The sequence below is a fragment of the Prunus dulcis genome, chromosome 1, assembly GCF_902201215.1.
Source record: "Prunus dulcis chromosome 1, ALMONDv2, whole genome shotgun sequence".
NCBI classification, from domain to species: Eukaryota; Viridiplantae; Streptophyta; class Magnoliopsida; order Rosales; family Rosaceae; genus Prunus; species Prunus dulcis.
In genome coordinates this window covers 29,255,516-29,270,745 of record NC_047650.1, presented here as the reverse complement: position 1 = coordinate 29,270,745, position 15,230 = coordinate 29,255,516, and the positions used below count along the sequence as shown (strand labels likewise).

Below are 15,230 nucleotides of genomic sequence, written 5' to 3'. Positions count from 1 at the left end.
CCTATCTATCTTAAAGTATTTAACCAACTATCACAAAGAACTGTGCTGCTCGAAGTTCGATACTATTAAGAGAAAGGATAGAAAAAGAGTTGAGACATGAACTCCAGCTTAATCAACGTTTGCTTGCATGGAATTGGAATATATTTGATTGCTTTTATCAGCAATGGCTCAACCTTATGCTGTTGAATACAACTCTATGAACTCCGAAATAATCTTGGATTGGAACTATACTTCAGATTTTTAGGGTTAACACTCAAGAATCAAAAAGAAAAAGGTAAATCCCTGTACAAAACCTAAAATATGAAAAGCAGGGGGTGGGCAAAGACAGTGTGAATAGAAATTATGCCATTCCTACATCAAACGTTATCTGGCCAAAACTCCCTATGAAAGGCACGCTCAAATTCCCTCTCCTGCAATCTTTTCTCTAACTCCTGCTCTTTCTTCATCTTCTTTGAGAGTCCCTTGCCTTTTTTTGAATGCAGCTCCTAAAAACCAACAGCACGGTTATATATAACTGATATATGCAGGTTAGTCATATCATAGGTATCAACAGTTAATATTTATTAAAATATTGGTAGAAATGACAATATTGAGGACAATAATGGTAAAATTAAACAGCGGAAGTTAATATTAGAGCATAATTTCGTATGAAATTCGGCTACTTCTAAACCAATCAATAATGCATCAATTAAACATGTAAACTTCTTAAAGTAGTATATCCATGATAAGTATGATACGCAGGATCAAATCAAAATGGTGCAGGTCACTGCCAGCATCCAAAAACATCTTAGTACATTAAGCATGATCCCGTATAACTTTATAAGCAGTAAAATGGGTAAATTTATTTTCTCATACAACACAAACACATTATGAAAATTTATATTAACTTGTGTAAATGTTCATAGTTAGCCTTCTTACCACCAAATTCGTTAATTAGATTAAATTAACATGAACAATAACCACCACTCACACACACACACAAATCTAAACAGTTCACACTAGCACTAAAACCATCAACCTCTCGGTAATATATCGCCATGATGTAGGTGATATCGTTCCACGGCACATCAAAAATGGTACTTGATTTCCCTTTTTACCACAAAAAGAAAGAAAAAAAGGAACGAATCTAATTTATTTATTTTTTTGTATTTAGAAATAGCAAATAATTAGCAGTCCGATAGTGTAGCCAGTTAAAATGGTCAACTTAATTTCTCTCTTCCTTCTATGTATGTATTGTCTAAATCATTGATCCAACAACATGGCATAAGCGAAAAACCAAAGACCTCACTTTTCTCTTTCACTAATTCTAAAAAGAGCTCTTCTTATTGATCAAATTCCATTGCCTCAGACTTCTAATGCGCTCAGCAGAAGATGAGTTCATAAACAACATCCAACAATATTTATAGCCCCTTACATGGTCAAACATATATTTTCCAAAAGAAGCTCCATCATCTAAGTCCCATGCTCAGACTAATAACATGATTATCAATTTATTCATAGCTTCAATATTACTTCATATTTTTCTAATTATCTTCATTGATTGGAAAAGAGGAAAAACCAAACAAGAAAGAATTGGGTTTTTGAATTATTACTATACATGCAAATGAACTCACCTGGTCATTTTTTCCATTCAAGACAGTAGAATCAGGGGGATTTAGTGCCTTCTGTAATTTATCTGCTCCCAGGCCCCGTTTATTATTCTTCAAGTATGCTTGTACAGGCTCTATCCTTCCCTGTTACATAAACATCTCTCAACAGAATTGACATATTTAATTATTAACAAACAGTCATTTTCAGCCAACATGAGAAAGAAATCCACACAAATAAAGAGATTATGTGTCAATTTTATAACTGCTCAGAACACTCTACATTCATGGTCAGGAATCCAGGAAAAAGTGAGTCAACAGAAAACAAAGCTCACACAAACAAAATAAGATGAACTGATTCAAAGTTTATGATTATATTGTTTTTTGGTAAAGAAAAATAAGAGTGAGAAAGATAGTAATATAATAACCTGCTCAGAAATCCCAAGACCAGTTCCTTCTTTCCAACCATGTTTCTTCAAAAGCTGCATAAGACCAATCAAAGGACAATGAATACAGGACCAAAGCAAAAGGAAGAGATAACACCGAAAACATTTTTTTTTCAAATAAAAACAATGGGGGAATACCTGAAAGCCTATATTGGAGGGATTGATGGCTATTGATGAACCACTTGAAGTCACCATGCCTTTTCCCATACCTTCTTCCTCCTGAACCAAATGCACGAAGCTATTGTTCTGAAGATAAAAGAAAACAACAACAAAAATATTATAATACTCTGTCAGCTTTCCAAAGGGCTTTATATGAGTTATGTTCCCTTCTTACCCCTTTCCTTAAAATCCTTATTTTTTCTATTTCTTCTGCTTAGACATACAAACAACTTCTAACGATTAGAGGAATGAAATATTGTTACTGGGACTGGGTTATGTTCTCCTCTTTCCTTTTCCTCAAAATTCTCTTCCACTCAGATCTACAAAGAAAGTATCACTTAGATCATTGATGTACATTTCAATATAGAATACACTCTCGTTCAGTTTACTTTTCCTACAATGGATTCAAAGACCAGTCTTTTAAATTCCTTTAGCTCATGCCCTTGTTTAGGATTTTTCTTGTGCATAATTTATCAGCATAAAATCAGGCTCTCATTTGCTAAAAAGGAAAAAGGATTAAGTTTAGGAACAAACAAGCCAAGGCAATGTGGATAACCTTTTCATCGTTTCCACTAGAATCTGAATTTTCAGAAACCGGAAAGAATTTATTTCTTGATGTATCTGCTCCTAAGCCTCGTTTGTTGTCCTTCAAGTAAGCTTTAACAGGCTCTAGCCTACCCTGTTCACAAGAATGATGATAAACTTAAGCCATGCATTCCAAGCGGCTTGTGGAATCAAATCTGGTTAAAACACTCGGGCAGAGAAATCTGTAAACCGATCAATCAGTATTAATTGTTGATTGTTGAGAGGTGGTATTGGCAACAATAATACAGCAATATTTCCATATTCTACTTCCAAGAAACAATAATACAGCAAAGTAGCAAATACAGACGGTACCTGCTGGGAAGCACCAAGACCCGTTCCTTGTGTCCAGCCCTGCTTCTTCAAAAGCTGCATTCAAATTCTAACATATCACTTTCTTTATCAAATTAAACACAACAAAACAACTCGAATTCGAATTTCGCATAAACCCTACAGCTAGAAGCCCATAAGTGAGGACCTGAAACCCAATATTGGAGGAGTCTATGCCTGAAGAAGATGAGCCCACCGTCACCGGCTCGTCCTCTCCCATGATGGCTTTTCCCCAAATTTTTCTTTCTTTTTTGTTAGTGATACGAGTACGGGTTCAGAATTCATAAATTGTTATTTATCTTCTTTGATCATAAACTGAATCGATGCAAATAATAATAATCGAAAATTTGAAGAAAAAAATAAAAACAGAGAATAGTTTGCTTTTAAGGTGCTTTTGTTAACCCATTTTGATAATTTATAGGTTTCTTTCTAATTTTCTTTTAATGAAAAAAGAAAAAAAATAATAAATAAAGAATAGTTATTATTTTTCTAAACAATTTTGGAAGGCTTCTTTTTTCTTTTCTTTTCCCTCGTTTGCCAAATTTAAATCGCTATACATTTATCGCATATATTTACATAATAAGAGTGGAAAAATCAGGAATTGGGAAACTTAAGATTTTTTTTTTGGTCCCCAAAACACATGACCCGGCTCCCCCCTCTTCTCTCCCTGTCTCTATCTATCTCTTATGTGCATGTATAAATTTATTTATGGTGTTCATTGAGCATGTTTACAATTTTCAACAAGAAAAAAGAAGAATAAGGTGGACTCGGTTTGGGTGGGCTGAGAGAATTTGTGTGTAGGGGGTGTTCCATGGTGTAGAGAGAGAAAGAGGAAGGGGAAGAGAGAAGGGAGAATGGATTTCAAGGTAGCGGCGGGATTGGTTCGAGCCGTAGGTGTAAGAACCCAAACCAAAATAATAATAAAAATAAAAAATAAAAAAAATAAAAAATTAAGATTAAGATTTCTTTATTCAAGCCAAAAGATGATTTTGCCCTCGCATATTTTATTAGGGGAAAATTTGACTTTTTGATCGGGAATGAATTTGGGAATTTTGTTTCCGCCGTTGCGTAGAGCACGGCGAAACGAGTCCGTAGACGCGAAGTATACCCAAATCGGAGTTTTAACGAAGAAAATACGATCAAAACATCGCGAAGGGCAAAACTGTAATTTGGACAAAAGTCAGATTTTTATCCCTGTTTCTCTCTCTCCCCCGTCATTTCTCTCTCCTCTCTCCCGATTGCACAGCACCCGTGCGACCTCCTCCCCTTCCAGCCGTCCTAGCCGCCACCACACCGCGACCCGATCTCCGGCACCGGTCCCATCTGAACCGCAGCTCGCCCGCCGACATTTCCCGACCAACCCCAGCCCTGCGCACGCCGGATCCTGGCCGGAATCGGCCATTCTTGCCGTCGGTTGTGTTCGAACTTTCAGTTCGAATATCTCTCTCATTTCTTCACCAAATCTTTCGAGTGAGGTATGGATCTTCACCTATTTTTCATGCTCTAACTGATGGTAGGCTGGGTTTTGATCAATTTCATCTCTAGATCACTCGATTTGTAACTTGAAATTAGGCCGAACTTTGGCCGCCGTGATCGGCCATTTTCGGCCACTTTTTGGAGGTTGTCCCAGAACAAAAGTGACTCCAAATGGGGTGTTTTACCTAGTGTAGGAGTTTGGAGTCTCGGTTCCATGATTTTTTCGGCACACCCGAATCGCTTTGGACACCCGAACTGCCCGCGTGTGTGGCGGTGCGTGGGCCAGGGTAGTGGCATGGCTCTGGCCAGTTTTGAGGTCCTCGTGTCGTCATGAGTGCGTGGGATTTCGCGGATCTCGATTCGGAGTCCGTTTGAGCCCTGAACGGATTTTTCATGTCGCGCGATCCGTGGGTGCAGTGTCGTTTAATCGTCGGATCGGGCTGAATTTCGGATATGTCGGTCTACGTGATTTCAGGACCGCGTAGGATTCGACGGATCACGAATCGGAGTCCCGGATACTCCGGAATCGCGAACCCTGGGGCTAGGGTTTGAGTTTTAAGCGATAACGCGATTTTGGCCAATCCGACCGTCCGAATTGGACCAAATTCGCAGAACATGGTTCCTCCTTCATGAGAAACCTTCAGGGATGATCAGATTGGCCATCGGACACCGTGGACCCCACGGGTCCCGGGTCGGCCGATCTGGCAGTTTAACGCTTAGCCGAGTGTCGGACCTTCCAAAATTGGTCCGAGTGTCTGTAAGAGATTATGTGGGCATAGGAGTAACTCGGGATAAAATGCACGCAGTTCTAGGAGCCGGGGGCAGGGTGTTTAATTTAAATTTCTTTTTATCCAGCAGTTTATTAATTTATTATTCTTGGACAAGCAGGCACCAGGAGCCCAGCTAATCCACAGGAGGGACCTTCGAGAGGTCCAGCTAGCTCGGACCAGCAGTGAGTGGACTTTTCTTTCTTAAAAAGATTTTATAATTATATTTTATATTTGATCTTGAATAAGTGATTTAGCATGAATTTTATTATGCAAATACTTTTATTTTTATGAAAATTAGCTAAGCAACAGATTTGAGATTTTTGAGCCAAAACAGTAGCTTAGCTCAGAGTTAGCAGAATTCAGAGGATAGCAGATTTTATCAGAAACAGTGATTTTAAACCACCATGTACCCACCTTACAGTTGGTGATTACCCAGAGTTGGACCGATGTCGACGGACATCCGGGCCGATTTCAGTTAGTCAGTGCACTTGACTTGCCTCACGAGTTCCGGGGACGCTCGGACCGTGAGTGCCAGGATTTGCGGCTCGGCAGACTTGGTGTCCCGAGACCTGCCGGGATTGCGGCTCGGCTGACTCTGTGTCCCCGAGACCTGCCAGGATTGCGGATCAGGCTGACTACGGTCCCCTGTATCCTGCCTGAGCGACTCGAGTGACTTGGTGTCATCGAGGACCTGCCGGCGGATCAGGCTGATCATAGTCCCCTGATTTCGCCAGTTTGCAGCTCGGGTAGCCTGTGTGACGCCCGAGACCTGCCAGGGAATTGACGGTTATCAGGGGTACAATTAGGTGGCAGTTTTAAAGAATTTTAAAGCTTTTAATGCAGTTATTGTTTACTCATTTTAATTAGTAAATTCTTTTGAGTTATACTGATATATCTTTGTCTAGTATGTGATTATAATCATGTTATCTATATTTATTTGAATATCTCGAATTGATTATGCTCAGATTTTAGTTTTTTTATCCCTATTATTTTCAAACGGGGGTTATTATGTTCTAAATGGTTTTCTCGAACATTATTTTTGTCCACTCACACTTTTTAACTTGTTTTTCGCCCCCAGGCCGTAGAAGAACGAAGGAAACCACCCGGGCCATCATCCTAGCTCCCGACCCACCACCAAAGTGTAGGAGTTCGTTTGTAACTTTTCTTAATCCTGTAAATTTGTATGAACATGCTCTGATATCCTGTTGAACATAAGAAACTGAAGTTGTGATCTGTTTGTTGAATTAGTCTGGCTGTTGGTAGGAGTTTTGAGATTATTTGACAGGTGGAAGACTTTGGGTATAGTCAAAATACAGGGGAGACTCTGCCGAATTTTCGGCAGAAGTCGGGAGAAAATTTTAAGAAAAGTAATTAAGGAAAGGGCAAAAAGGTCATTTGTGCCCGACATCCGCCAGGTGTCGGACACATACAGGAGTCGGCTCGGTTTCCAAAGCGAAAATTGGGTCGGGTCCTGTCAGTAGGTGGCTAGGGATGGCAACGGGTCGGGTAGGGGCCGGGTATGACAATACCATCCCCATCCCCGCTCTTCATCCCCGCCCCCATCCCCGTTTATTAGGTTTCGGGGAATCCCCGTCCCCGTCCCCGTCGGGGGATTATCCCCCATACCCGCCCCGAATCCCCGAATTTTTTGCATAAAAAAATATTTATCATACATTTTAACATTAAGTTTCATATTAAATTATCATTCAACACATCCAAATTAATTATAAAGTTCAACTCAACTATTCAAAATCACATCAATATGAAATTCCATAGAAAATTATGAAAAATTAGGAGAGGGAAGTTAACTTAGGGTTAAACATAAATATTATAATAATATATTTATTTATTTAAATATAAACATATATATTTTCGGGACTGGTTCGGGGATGGGGACGTCGATACCATCCCCTCCCCATACCCGTCGGGGATTTTTCAAGTTCGGGGATCCCCGTACCCGATACCCATTTAGCCCCGAAATCTCCCACCGTTAGGGTCGGGGACCCGACGGGGACCCGCCCCTACGGGGATTTTTGCCATCCCTATAGGTGGCGCACAGGGATGAGGGAAGGTTTTTTTTTTTTTTCCCTTTCTATTTTTATTGTTTAAAAGATATACAATTTTTTATATAATGAATTTTCCATTTTAAAAATACATTTGAAAACGAAAAGACTAAAATACCCTTAAAGTGAGATGACAAATTATGGATTTTGAAAATTTTAAGTGACATTTCTCTTTTTTTTCAAAAATTTAAGATGACAAATGAAAACTGAAATATAAGTCCAAGTGACATTTCTACAAAAATCCTTGAGTAAACATTCATAATACATTCAAAATATATGGAACCTTGAAATTGAATCACGGCCCCATAACATTCTAGACCCTATATAATTCACCAAATGTTTATCTTAACTTCTAATATTCATCAATGAATCTTACAAAATCCTTGTAATATGCACTTTAATTTTATGACTTTAAATTTACAAATTGATATAAATAAATAATTCATTTATAAGTTTCTTCTAAGTAGGTGTTACATCAACATGTTATTTCTAAGTTTTATTATAACTGAGCTAAATAATTGTTATGAAATGACCACATCAACAGTCACAAAATGATCGTGGTCAAGAGCTCATTATTTACTATGAAATGACCAAATCAACAGTCATATAAAATGATCGCGGTCAATTTTATCGATCTAAATAACATTTCTGTTGTTTAAATAATTAATTAGTATTGATAATCGGGGCCGGTAGCCACACAAAAATAAAAATAAAAATTCCGGCTTATTGGCCTTTTGGCGAAGCCATTCGAAATAAATAAATAAATAAATAAGAGGGCAGATCCCATCCGTCTGTTTGGTAATTGCGTAATTGGCATCACACTCACACGCTGCTTCTGTAATTTCGTAATTGTCGTCTCTCGTTTGGGTTTGTTGCTGAAAACCCTAAACAGAGAGAAGGAAGAGAAGATATGGATTTGGACCAGTGGATCTCAAAGGTGAAGGAAGGACAGCATCTATTGGAGGACGAGCTTCAACTCCTATGCGAATACGTCCGTATCTTTATTTGTTTCTTTCCTTTATATCTAGCGTTTGTGTTAAATTCAAATTGGTTTTTATGATCTTTCTCCCCACTACTACTCGCCTTGTATGATAACTTTGGTTCCTCGAACAAATCGGAAATCCGATTTCCATATTGTTTTCTTAAAATTCTGCGCTATAAGATCAACAAATGAAACTTCCGAACTCAAATTTTGTCCACAAATGATTTTTGACTGCCCTTTGGTTGAGCTTGAGTAGCTAATAGACGGATATGCTTCAAGATTCAATACCCTTTTGTTTAAAATAGAAAGAAATGACCTTGTTCCCTACTTACTGCCTGCATATGTTTAGGTTGTCTTTGTTTATCACAGAGAGCATGCTACATTACATGACACAGTATTGAACGTTGTAAACTCTCTTAGGCTTGCTCACCAGGGTTTAAACAATCTTTGTTTCATTACATGTCCGTGACCTAAGTGGCAAAAAGTTTTATGATTTGTGATTTTATGCTCAATTGTTATCGTTATTTTTCAAAAATTAGCACATTGATTTAATGATATGGAATGTCTCATGCATAAGTATTAGTTATGGCTGCATCTGAGCACCCCAGGAATTTTAATTCGAGCCCATCAATTCTGACCTCCCTCACACAGCACGCAAGTCCTGGTGGGCCCTGCGTAAATGTTATGAGAGGGAGGTAACTTATGATGGTCTCATGCAATAATTTTTGCACACACACATTAAAGGTAGTTATTGAAAATTGTTTGGATCAGTATTATTCTTCAGAGTGTCGTATGGAATTCCTCTGGTGCTCTGTTTGCAGGGAAATATGAACATTCCCATGAATAATTTCAGGTTTTCCTTGTCAAGAGGAGGTTTATTTTTTTATTGACCTTATTTATCATTGTAACTATTACAGGTAAAAGAGATTCTTATTGAGGAGTCCAATGTGCAACCTGTAAACAGTCCGGTCACTGTTTGTGGTGATATTCATGGCCAGTTCCACGACCTAATGAAACTTTTCCAGACTGGAGGCCATGTACCAGAGACGAATTACATATTCATGGTATGCTTTTATTTTTCATTATAAAGTTGTGATTACATCTCTACCCATCATCATTAAATACCATTTGCCTGTTTTCTTGGGGTGCTTAATATTCCTGAATTCTTGGCAGGGAGATTTTGTTGATCGAGGTTACAATAGCCTTGAAGTTTTCACTATCCTTTTGCTTCTTAAAGCGAGGTACATATACCATAGATTTTTTGTTGGAAGATTGTGCATAATTATATGGTCAATGGTTAACTGCAGTCATGCACATGCTTTTCAAAACAGTACTTCAGTCAAACCCACTTCTTTACTGTTTTGGTTCTTATGATTATGCACCATGTTAGTATGCCTTTAACATGCATTGCAGCCCTCTGATATGCGGTGTATGGTTCAGTTGTCGTTTGGGTCAGTACTAAATTATCCTTTTCAGTAAGGTAGAGTCCTTGCTTATGGCATTTATGTTAGAAATTTAACTTGTGAAGGACTATTGTATATAACTATAGATAGATGCACACAAATATGTTGGTTCTTTTAGTTGGTAGAACAAGTACAATGTGGAGTTGATAGTTGAGTGCATTGCTCCAAGGTACTTATGTTGAAATGTTAGTGTGTGTGGTTTTAAAAGGCTATTGTATTTAAATGTTATTTTGACTGCCAAGTGTCATTAGCTGAGGAGGGAAGCTCTGTATATCATATAGACTAAGTTGTAGACATACAAAAATTGTTGTATTTCTACCCTTTCTCTCTTTCTCTTTCTCTTTCTCACCCTCTCTCTCTCTCTGTGGTTATCATCATTGCTTAATGTGCTTATATCTGTTTTTATTTTTATTTTTTCCTATAACAACTTTCTTACTGGTTTAGTGGAGACAAAGTTTTGTAATTTGAATTTCCTGGTAAAAAAGAATGCTGATGAGAAATTTTGCACGATATAGGAGATATAAACTCTTACCTGGCATCTCCATGGGCTTTGATATCTTCAGAGTTTAAGGATTGTTATTATTATTATTGTTATTTTAAAATTGGAAGCAGTTGTTTATTGCTGGCTTCTGTTTCATTTCTGGCTCATGTTTTTTTGGGTGCTGCTTTAGAGCTCTCTAGATCTTTGATTTAGTGGACATTTTGTCCATTGTTTTGTACTATTTATTTCTCTTTAATTTTAGTTTGTTTCTAAAAGTTATGTTTTTAGGGCATCTTGTCTATTGTTTTCTACTATTTCTGTTTCTATAAAGTTATTTTGTGTACTACGAAAGAAAGCTTTAATTAATATCTGCATCCGGCTATGGTGAAGTGAATGTGTGATTGCTGTTGTTCTTTTCTTCTCATCCTTCAAGAAGCTAATATTCCTTTTTTCTTGATGGTGGCCTATAGGTATCCAGCTCATATTACCCTTTTGCGTGGTAATCATGAAAGCAGGCAACTTACCCAGGTAGATATTGTATAGTGTTTTGGAACAGACAATTATTAATGACTGCCTTGAATTGTATGTTAAATACTCAAATTCAGGCTGAGAGTTTCCATGCTATTTTCCTTTGCTCAAAGCCAGAAAGTACATCTCGTTCATGTGAGCATTATTTGGTTAAAGCTGTTGGTGGCTGAAATGAAGTCATAATTTTTTGTATTCAGAAGTACTTTAGGGCACTGTAACGGAATTGTTAGTTTAGCATGTGATGGAGGCCTAATATAATGGAGTCAATTGCAAGAGTTGTTGCGTGCAAAAAATTGAGTTGATAAATGAATTACATCTGAATATATAACTCCCTGAGCTTATTTCAATAAAGCCTTTTGAAAATATATATTGAATTGGATAGCGGTAAGATATTGTGGTGTTTATGGGAAGGGAGCAATGATAGGAACTTTAAGGATTAGGAGGATATGACCCAGCAGTAAAAAGTCCATTGTCCTTAGAACTTTTATATAGCGGCCTTAAATTTGGCTTTCTATTGAAGAGTTTTGGTTTCTACTTTTTACCTGCTAGTTCTTTCTACTGCTCCTCATTGCATAATGCATACCCCCTTTCCACGGTGAACTGGGAACACTTGTTTTTTCTTAGTAAAATTCTTTTTTTTTTGGGGTCAATATGTTGTAAAAAATGTATTTTAAAAAAACAAGTATAAAGAAAAGGAATTAATACTTTTTTTGAAACCTTTCATATTCAGACATTCGGTTGGACATTATTTTCATCACTCTATTCTGGAAGGCAGGAGCACTTCCCTCTGGTTTTGGCACCCCATGGTCTGAGTAGTGATGCTCACAGCATTGATGATCATTAACCATAGTATCTCTTCTCAGACCAGAGGCTTTAATAAGGCTGGGGTTGTTGGCATTGATGGTGTGATGGGTCTTAATCAATAGTTTTCATCCCTGCTAGGTATATGGCTTTTATGATGAATGCCAGAGGAAGTATGGAAATGCTAATGCATGGCGGTACTGTACAGATGTTTTCGACTATCTGACGCTTTCAGCAATTATAGATGGAACTGTAAACCTCCTCTCTCCCTCTCTCTATGTATATGTCTGTGTGTTTGTGTTAGTATGTATCTCTTATCTGTGGTGTACTTTTTGATAGTAAATATGTTTATTTGGTTTGTCATCCCAGGTGCTATGTGTCCATGGTGGACTTTCTCCTGACATCCGAACAATTGATCAAGTAACCCCTTCTTGATATGCATTTTAACTTGTTGGTATATGTATGTATTTATGTTTTTCATGCATGTTGCTACAGCTGCAATTTTGCATTAGACACTTTGCATGGAGGCTTCTTGCATGGATATGATTAACAGTTTCTTTGATTCTGTAATTTTGCGTGTTAATCAATTGAAAGAAGCACTTATCCCGTGAATGTTAGTTTAGCTTTTCAAAGAAGCACTTATCCTATGGCCTTGTTCTCAAACAAGTTTAGCTTTTATTTTTTTAACTCGGTTCCCTCTATTTGAAGCACCTATACCCATGATATGATAATGCTACCATTTGTATGAATTATCTTATTTTTTTGGGTTACAATTTGCCATTATAATTTGCCATTTCCAGCATCATCATCACTGCACATGCTTTTTCCAAACAGATAAGGGTTATTGAGAGAAACTGTGAAATTCCACACGAGGGGCCATTTTGTGATCTCATGTGGAGTGATCCTGAAGATATTGAAACATGGGCAGTAAGTCCACGTGGAGCAGGTTGGCTTTTTGGATCCAGAGTCACTTCTGAGGTAACTCGATCTGATTTCAAATTAAGTAGGATACATACCTGCTTGTTGTCTCTCTGTCTCTGTCTCTGTCTCTGTCTCTCTCTCTCTCTTACAAAAGCTTAAGAATTTTCTTTTTCTCCAGTTCAACCACATAAATAATCTTGATCTGGTTTGTCGGGCACACCAACTTGTTCAAGAAGGTCTTAAGTACATGTTTCAAGATAAAGGCCTTGTAACTGTGAGATTCTGAACTTTTTATATTAGTTTTTTTTGGGTAAACATTGTAAAAGTTGGATTGAGTAGTTGGGTTCTTGAATTTTGCAGGTCTGGTCGGCACCAAATTACTGTTATCGGTGTGGGAATGTAGCTTCTATTTTGAGTTTTAACGACAATATGGTAAACATTACGAGCTCACCTATGCCTTCTGTTTTTTTCTTAATGATTAATGGAAAATTATCAGATGCAGCAAACTTGTATGATATGTCTAATTAGGATACATGCATATTTAACGTTGATTGTTTCTAGTACCTGAAACTAGTTCTGAGAGAGTTTTTAACATCCATGAGCACTCTCTCAATTTTAAGATTCTAAACAGTTCTGGAGTAGGTGTACTTGGTTCTGGATCATTAGAAGAAATGAATTAAATCTCTACCTAATTTGGTTAGTTTGTAAACTCATAGTCAAACCTATTAATGAGATATGTCCACATCCTTCCTATAAAGATAGGTCCGCATATATGCCATACTTACATGGATTGCTTATAGGTTTGTATCTGCGTGTATATATTTATTGGAAATGCAAGTTTAAGCATTTAGCATAGTTCTAAATGGTGCTTCCACATTTTTGGTAATGGTGGTGGCAACGGCATTGGTGTTGCTGCTGTTTTGTTTGTTCTTTTTGCTGCGTTTTATTGAGATTGTTATCTTGAATGCTGTCTTCACATGGAAATGATGCTTTTAGTAATTTTGATGTCAAACGATTAGCCGGAATTTAAGGCTTAACCAAGGATCCCTCAGCTGGTAATTTTTATGAGTGTAAAACCATGCCGTTGATGAGGCTTCATCTTCTTTCATTTGAAACAGGAGAGAGAGGTGAAGTTCTTCACAGAAACAGAGGAGAACAACCAGATGAGAGGACCCAGGACAGGAGTACCTTATTTCTTATGATCAGTTGGAGTGATTTGGCTGCGTCATTTGTATAATCATTTAAGTCTTGGTATAGGTGTTGAGAGTACTGTAACAGAGAAGAGCCTTGAATAGGTCGCGGTCTGGTGGATCTCCTTTAATACTTGGCTGGAGATCCTGCCTTGAGATTGAGGTTTTCCATCTGGTCTGGCTGCTAGACAATTTGACATTCATGGGTTGTGTGTATTACTTACTAGGTTGCTCATGGCTCCTAAACCCTTTTTCAATTCTTAATCCATGCCCGTTACATTTCGTTATGTTTCTTCGTGTCTGCCCCGTTTTGGAATACATGTCTACTGTATCATGCAGCAATGCCCAAATTACAACTAGCATTTTGTTATTTAATATTTATGCCTATGTCTAATGGCACGCATTTCATTTAGAACCCAGTTTTATTCGTGACCTGAATTTCTGAGGTTGAAGTAATTGTCATTTTTAATTTTCTGGAGCAGCAAATTATAGCTCGTAAAACAGATGAGTAATTTAATTACAAGTTTGTATTAAGTTACAAGATTTCAAGGACAAATGAGCGATATGAATAATTGATAGAATGTCAAAATTGTTCAGCCATCTTTTTTTCGAAAATTGGTCAGGAGATATTTGATTAGCCATCAAACTATACATAAATGTACCACGTGTTCGATGAAAGCCCGGGCATAATGTTATAGATTTTACTTAAAATAAAGGTTTATTTACTGTAGTACTCTTGGAAATTTTAGTCAAATCTCACTTTACCTTCTAAAAGTTAAAGTAGTCCACTTAATCCTCTTGACAATGATTTTGTGTTCCACTTTATCCCGAACCGTTATCTTCATTAATAACTCTGTTAGTTTGTTAGTTTTGATGACGTGACAGTGGTATTTTAGTCTTTTTAAGTGATGATGTGTCATATGAATAACCTACTTTTTTTGTTTAAATTGAATTAAATATAAAATAATGTAATTACCTATTTAATTAAAAAATATATTAAAAAATTTAGAAAAATTAATAAATAAAAATCTTTCTTCACTATGCTTTAAAAATAAATTAAATTAAATTAAAAAAATCGTAAAATTGTAATAAATTAACAAAAGAAAATGAAAGGATTAAGAAAAAAATAAAACAACAGATTTAAAAAATAAATAAAATAAAAACATTAAGCAAACAGTGCAGCTCCACCCTTACCCATCCACCAAACAATCACCCAAGCCATCCACACTCCCCCGACCCCAAATCATCTGAAACCAACACCATATAACCAGCTGCCCCCGGAACTTCCTCGACCTTAATAGCCACCCACCCCAACGGAGAGAGAACCTCTGCCATTAAAAAAGTTTTTAATTTTTTAGTTAGTCAATTCCCCTAATTCCTCTATAGGGGAATGACACCAATTGCAATGGATGCCAAATTCAGGGTCATAATCTTTGGGGATTGGGTGGGTAT

The 15,230-nt window shown here is 37.3% G+C and overlaps 2 protein-coding genes across 3 annotated transcripts; one reads left to right on the top strand and one right to left on the bottom strand.

Annotated features, from left to right (window-relative positions):
* Positions 1–102: 102 nt before the first annotated feature.
* LOC117616832 (protein pxr1) lies at positions 103–3,481 on the bottom strand. 2 transcript variants are annotated; one of them, XM_034346260.1, is made up of 7 exons: positions 3,228–3,481; positions 3,089–3,142; positions 2,748–2,870; positions 2,171–2,278; positions 2,015–2,068; positions 1,614–1,733; positions 103–485 (listed from the first exon to the last, which is right to left on the bottom strand). In XM_034346260.1, exons 1-7 carry the CDS (start codon positions 3,321–3,323, stop codon positions 357–359), a joined length of 684 nt encoding a protein of 227 aa, XP_034202151.1. In that variant the 5' UTR covers positions 3,324–3,481; the 3' UTR covers positions 103–356. The 2 variants fall into 2 exon arrangements, with proteins under 2 accessions (XP_034202151.1, XP_034202152.1); XM_034346261.1 differs by having other exon boundaries at positions 3,252–3,481.
* Positions 3,482–8,135: 4,654 nt separating this feature from the next.
* Positions 8,136–14,069, top strand: LOC117626201 (phytochrome-associated serine/threonine-protein phosphatase). The gene is made up of 10 exons (XM_034357860.1): positions 8,136–8,403; positions 9,312–9,458; positions 9,568–9,635; positions 10,809–10,866; positions 11,809–11,919; positions 12,037–12,087; positions 12,502–12,645; positions 12,767–12,862; positions 12,949–13,020; positions 13,707–14,069. The coding sequence occupies exons 1-10, from the start codon at positions 8,323–8,325 to the stop codon at positions 13,788–13,790; spliced, it is 912 nt and encodes a 303-aa protein (XP_034213751.1). The 5' UTR covers positions 8,136–8,322; the 3' UTR covers positions 13,791–14,069.
* Positions 14,070–15,230: the final 1,161 nt, after the last annotated feature.

Bases quoted from the DNA above. Each gene is read 5' to 3' on its own strand.
- LOC117626201 (XM_034357860.1), top strand. From the start codon at position 8,323: ATGGATTTGGACCAGTGGATCTCAAAGGTGAAGGAAGGACAGCATCTA. The intron at 8,404-9,311 runs GTCCGTATCTTT...TAACTATTACAG, and splicing joins TTCAACTCCTATGCGAATAC to GTAAAAGAGATTCTTATTGA. The intron at 12,863-12,948 runs GTGAGATTCTGA...TGAATTTTGCAG, and splicing joins AAGATAAAGGCCTTGTAACT to GTCTGGTCGGCACCAAATTA.
- LOC117616832 (XM_034346260.1), bottom strand. From the start codon at position 3,323: ATGGGAGAGGACGAGCCGGTGACGGTGGGCTCATCTTCTTCAGGCATA. The intron at 2,871-3,088 runs GTACCGTCTGTA...TCTTGTGAACAG, and splicing joins GTCTTGGTGCTTCCCAGCAG to GGTAGGCTAGAGCCTGTTAA. The intron at 486-1,613 runs GTGAGTTCATTT...GTTGGTTTTTAG, and splicing joins TGAATGGAAAAAATGACCAG to GAGCTGCATTCAAAAAAAGG.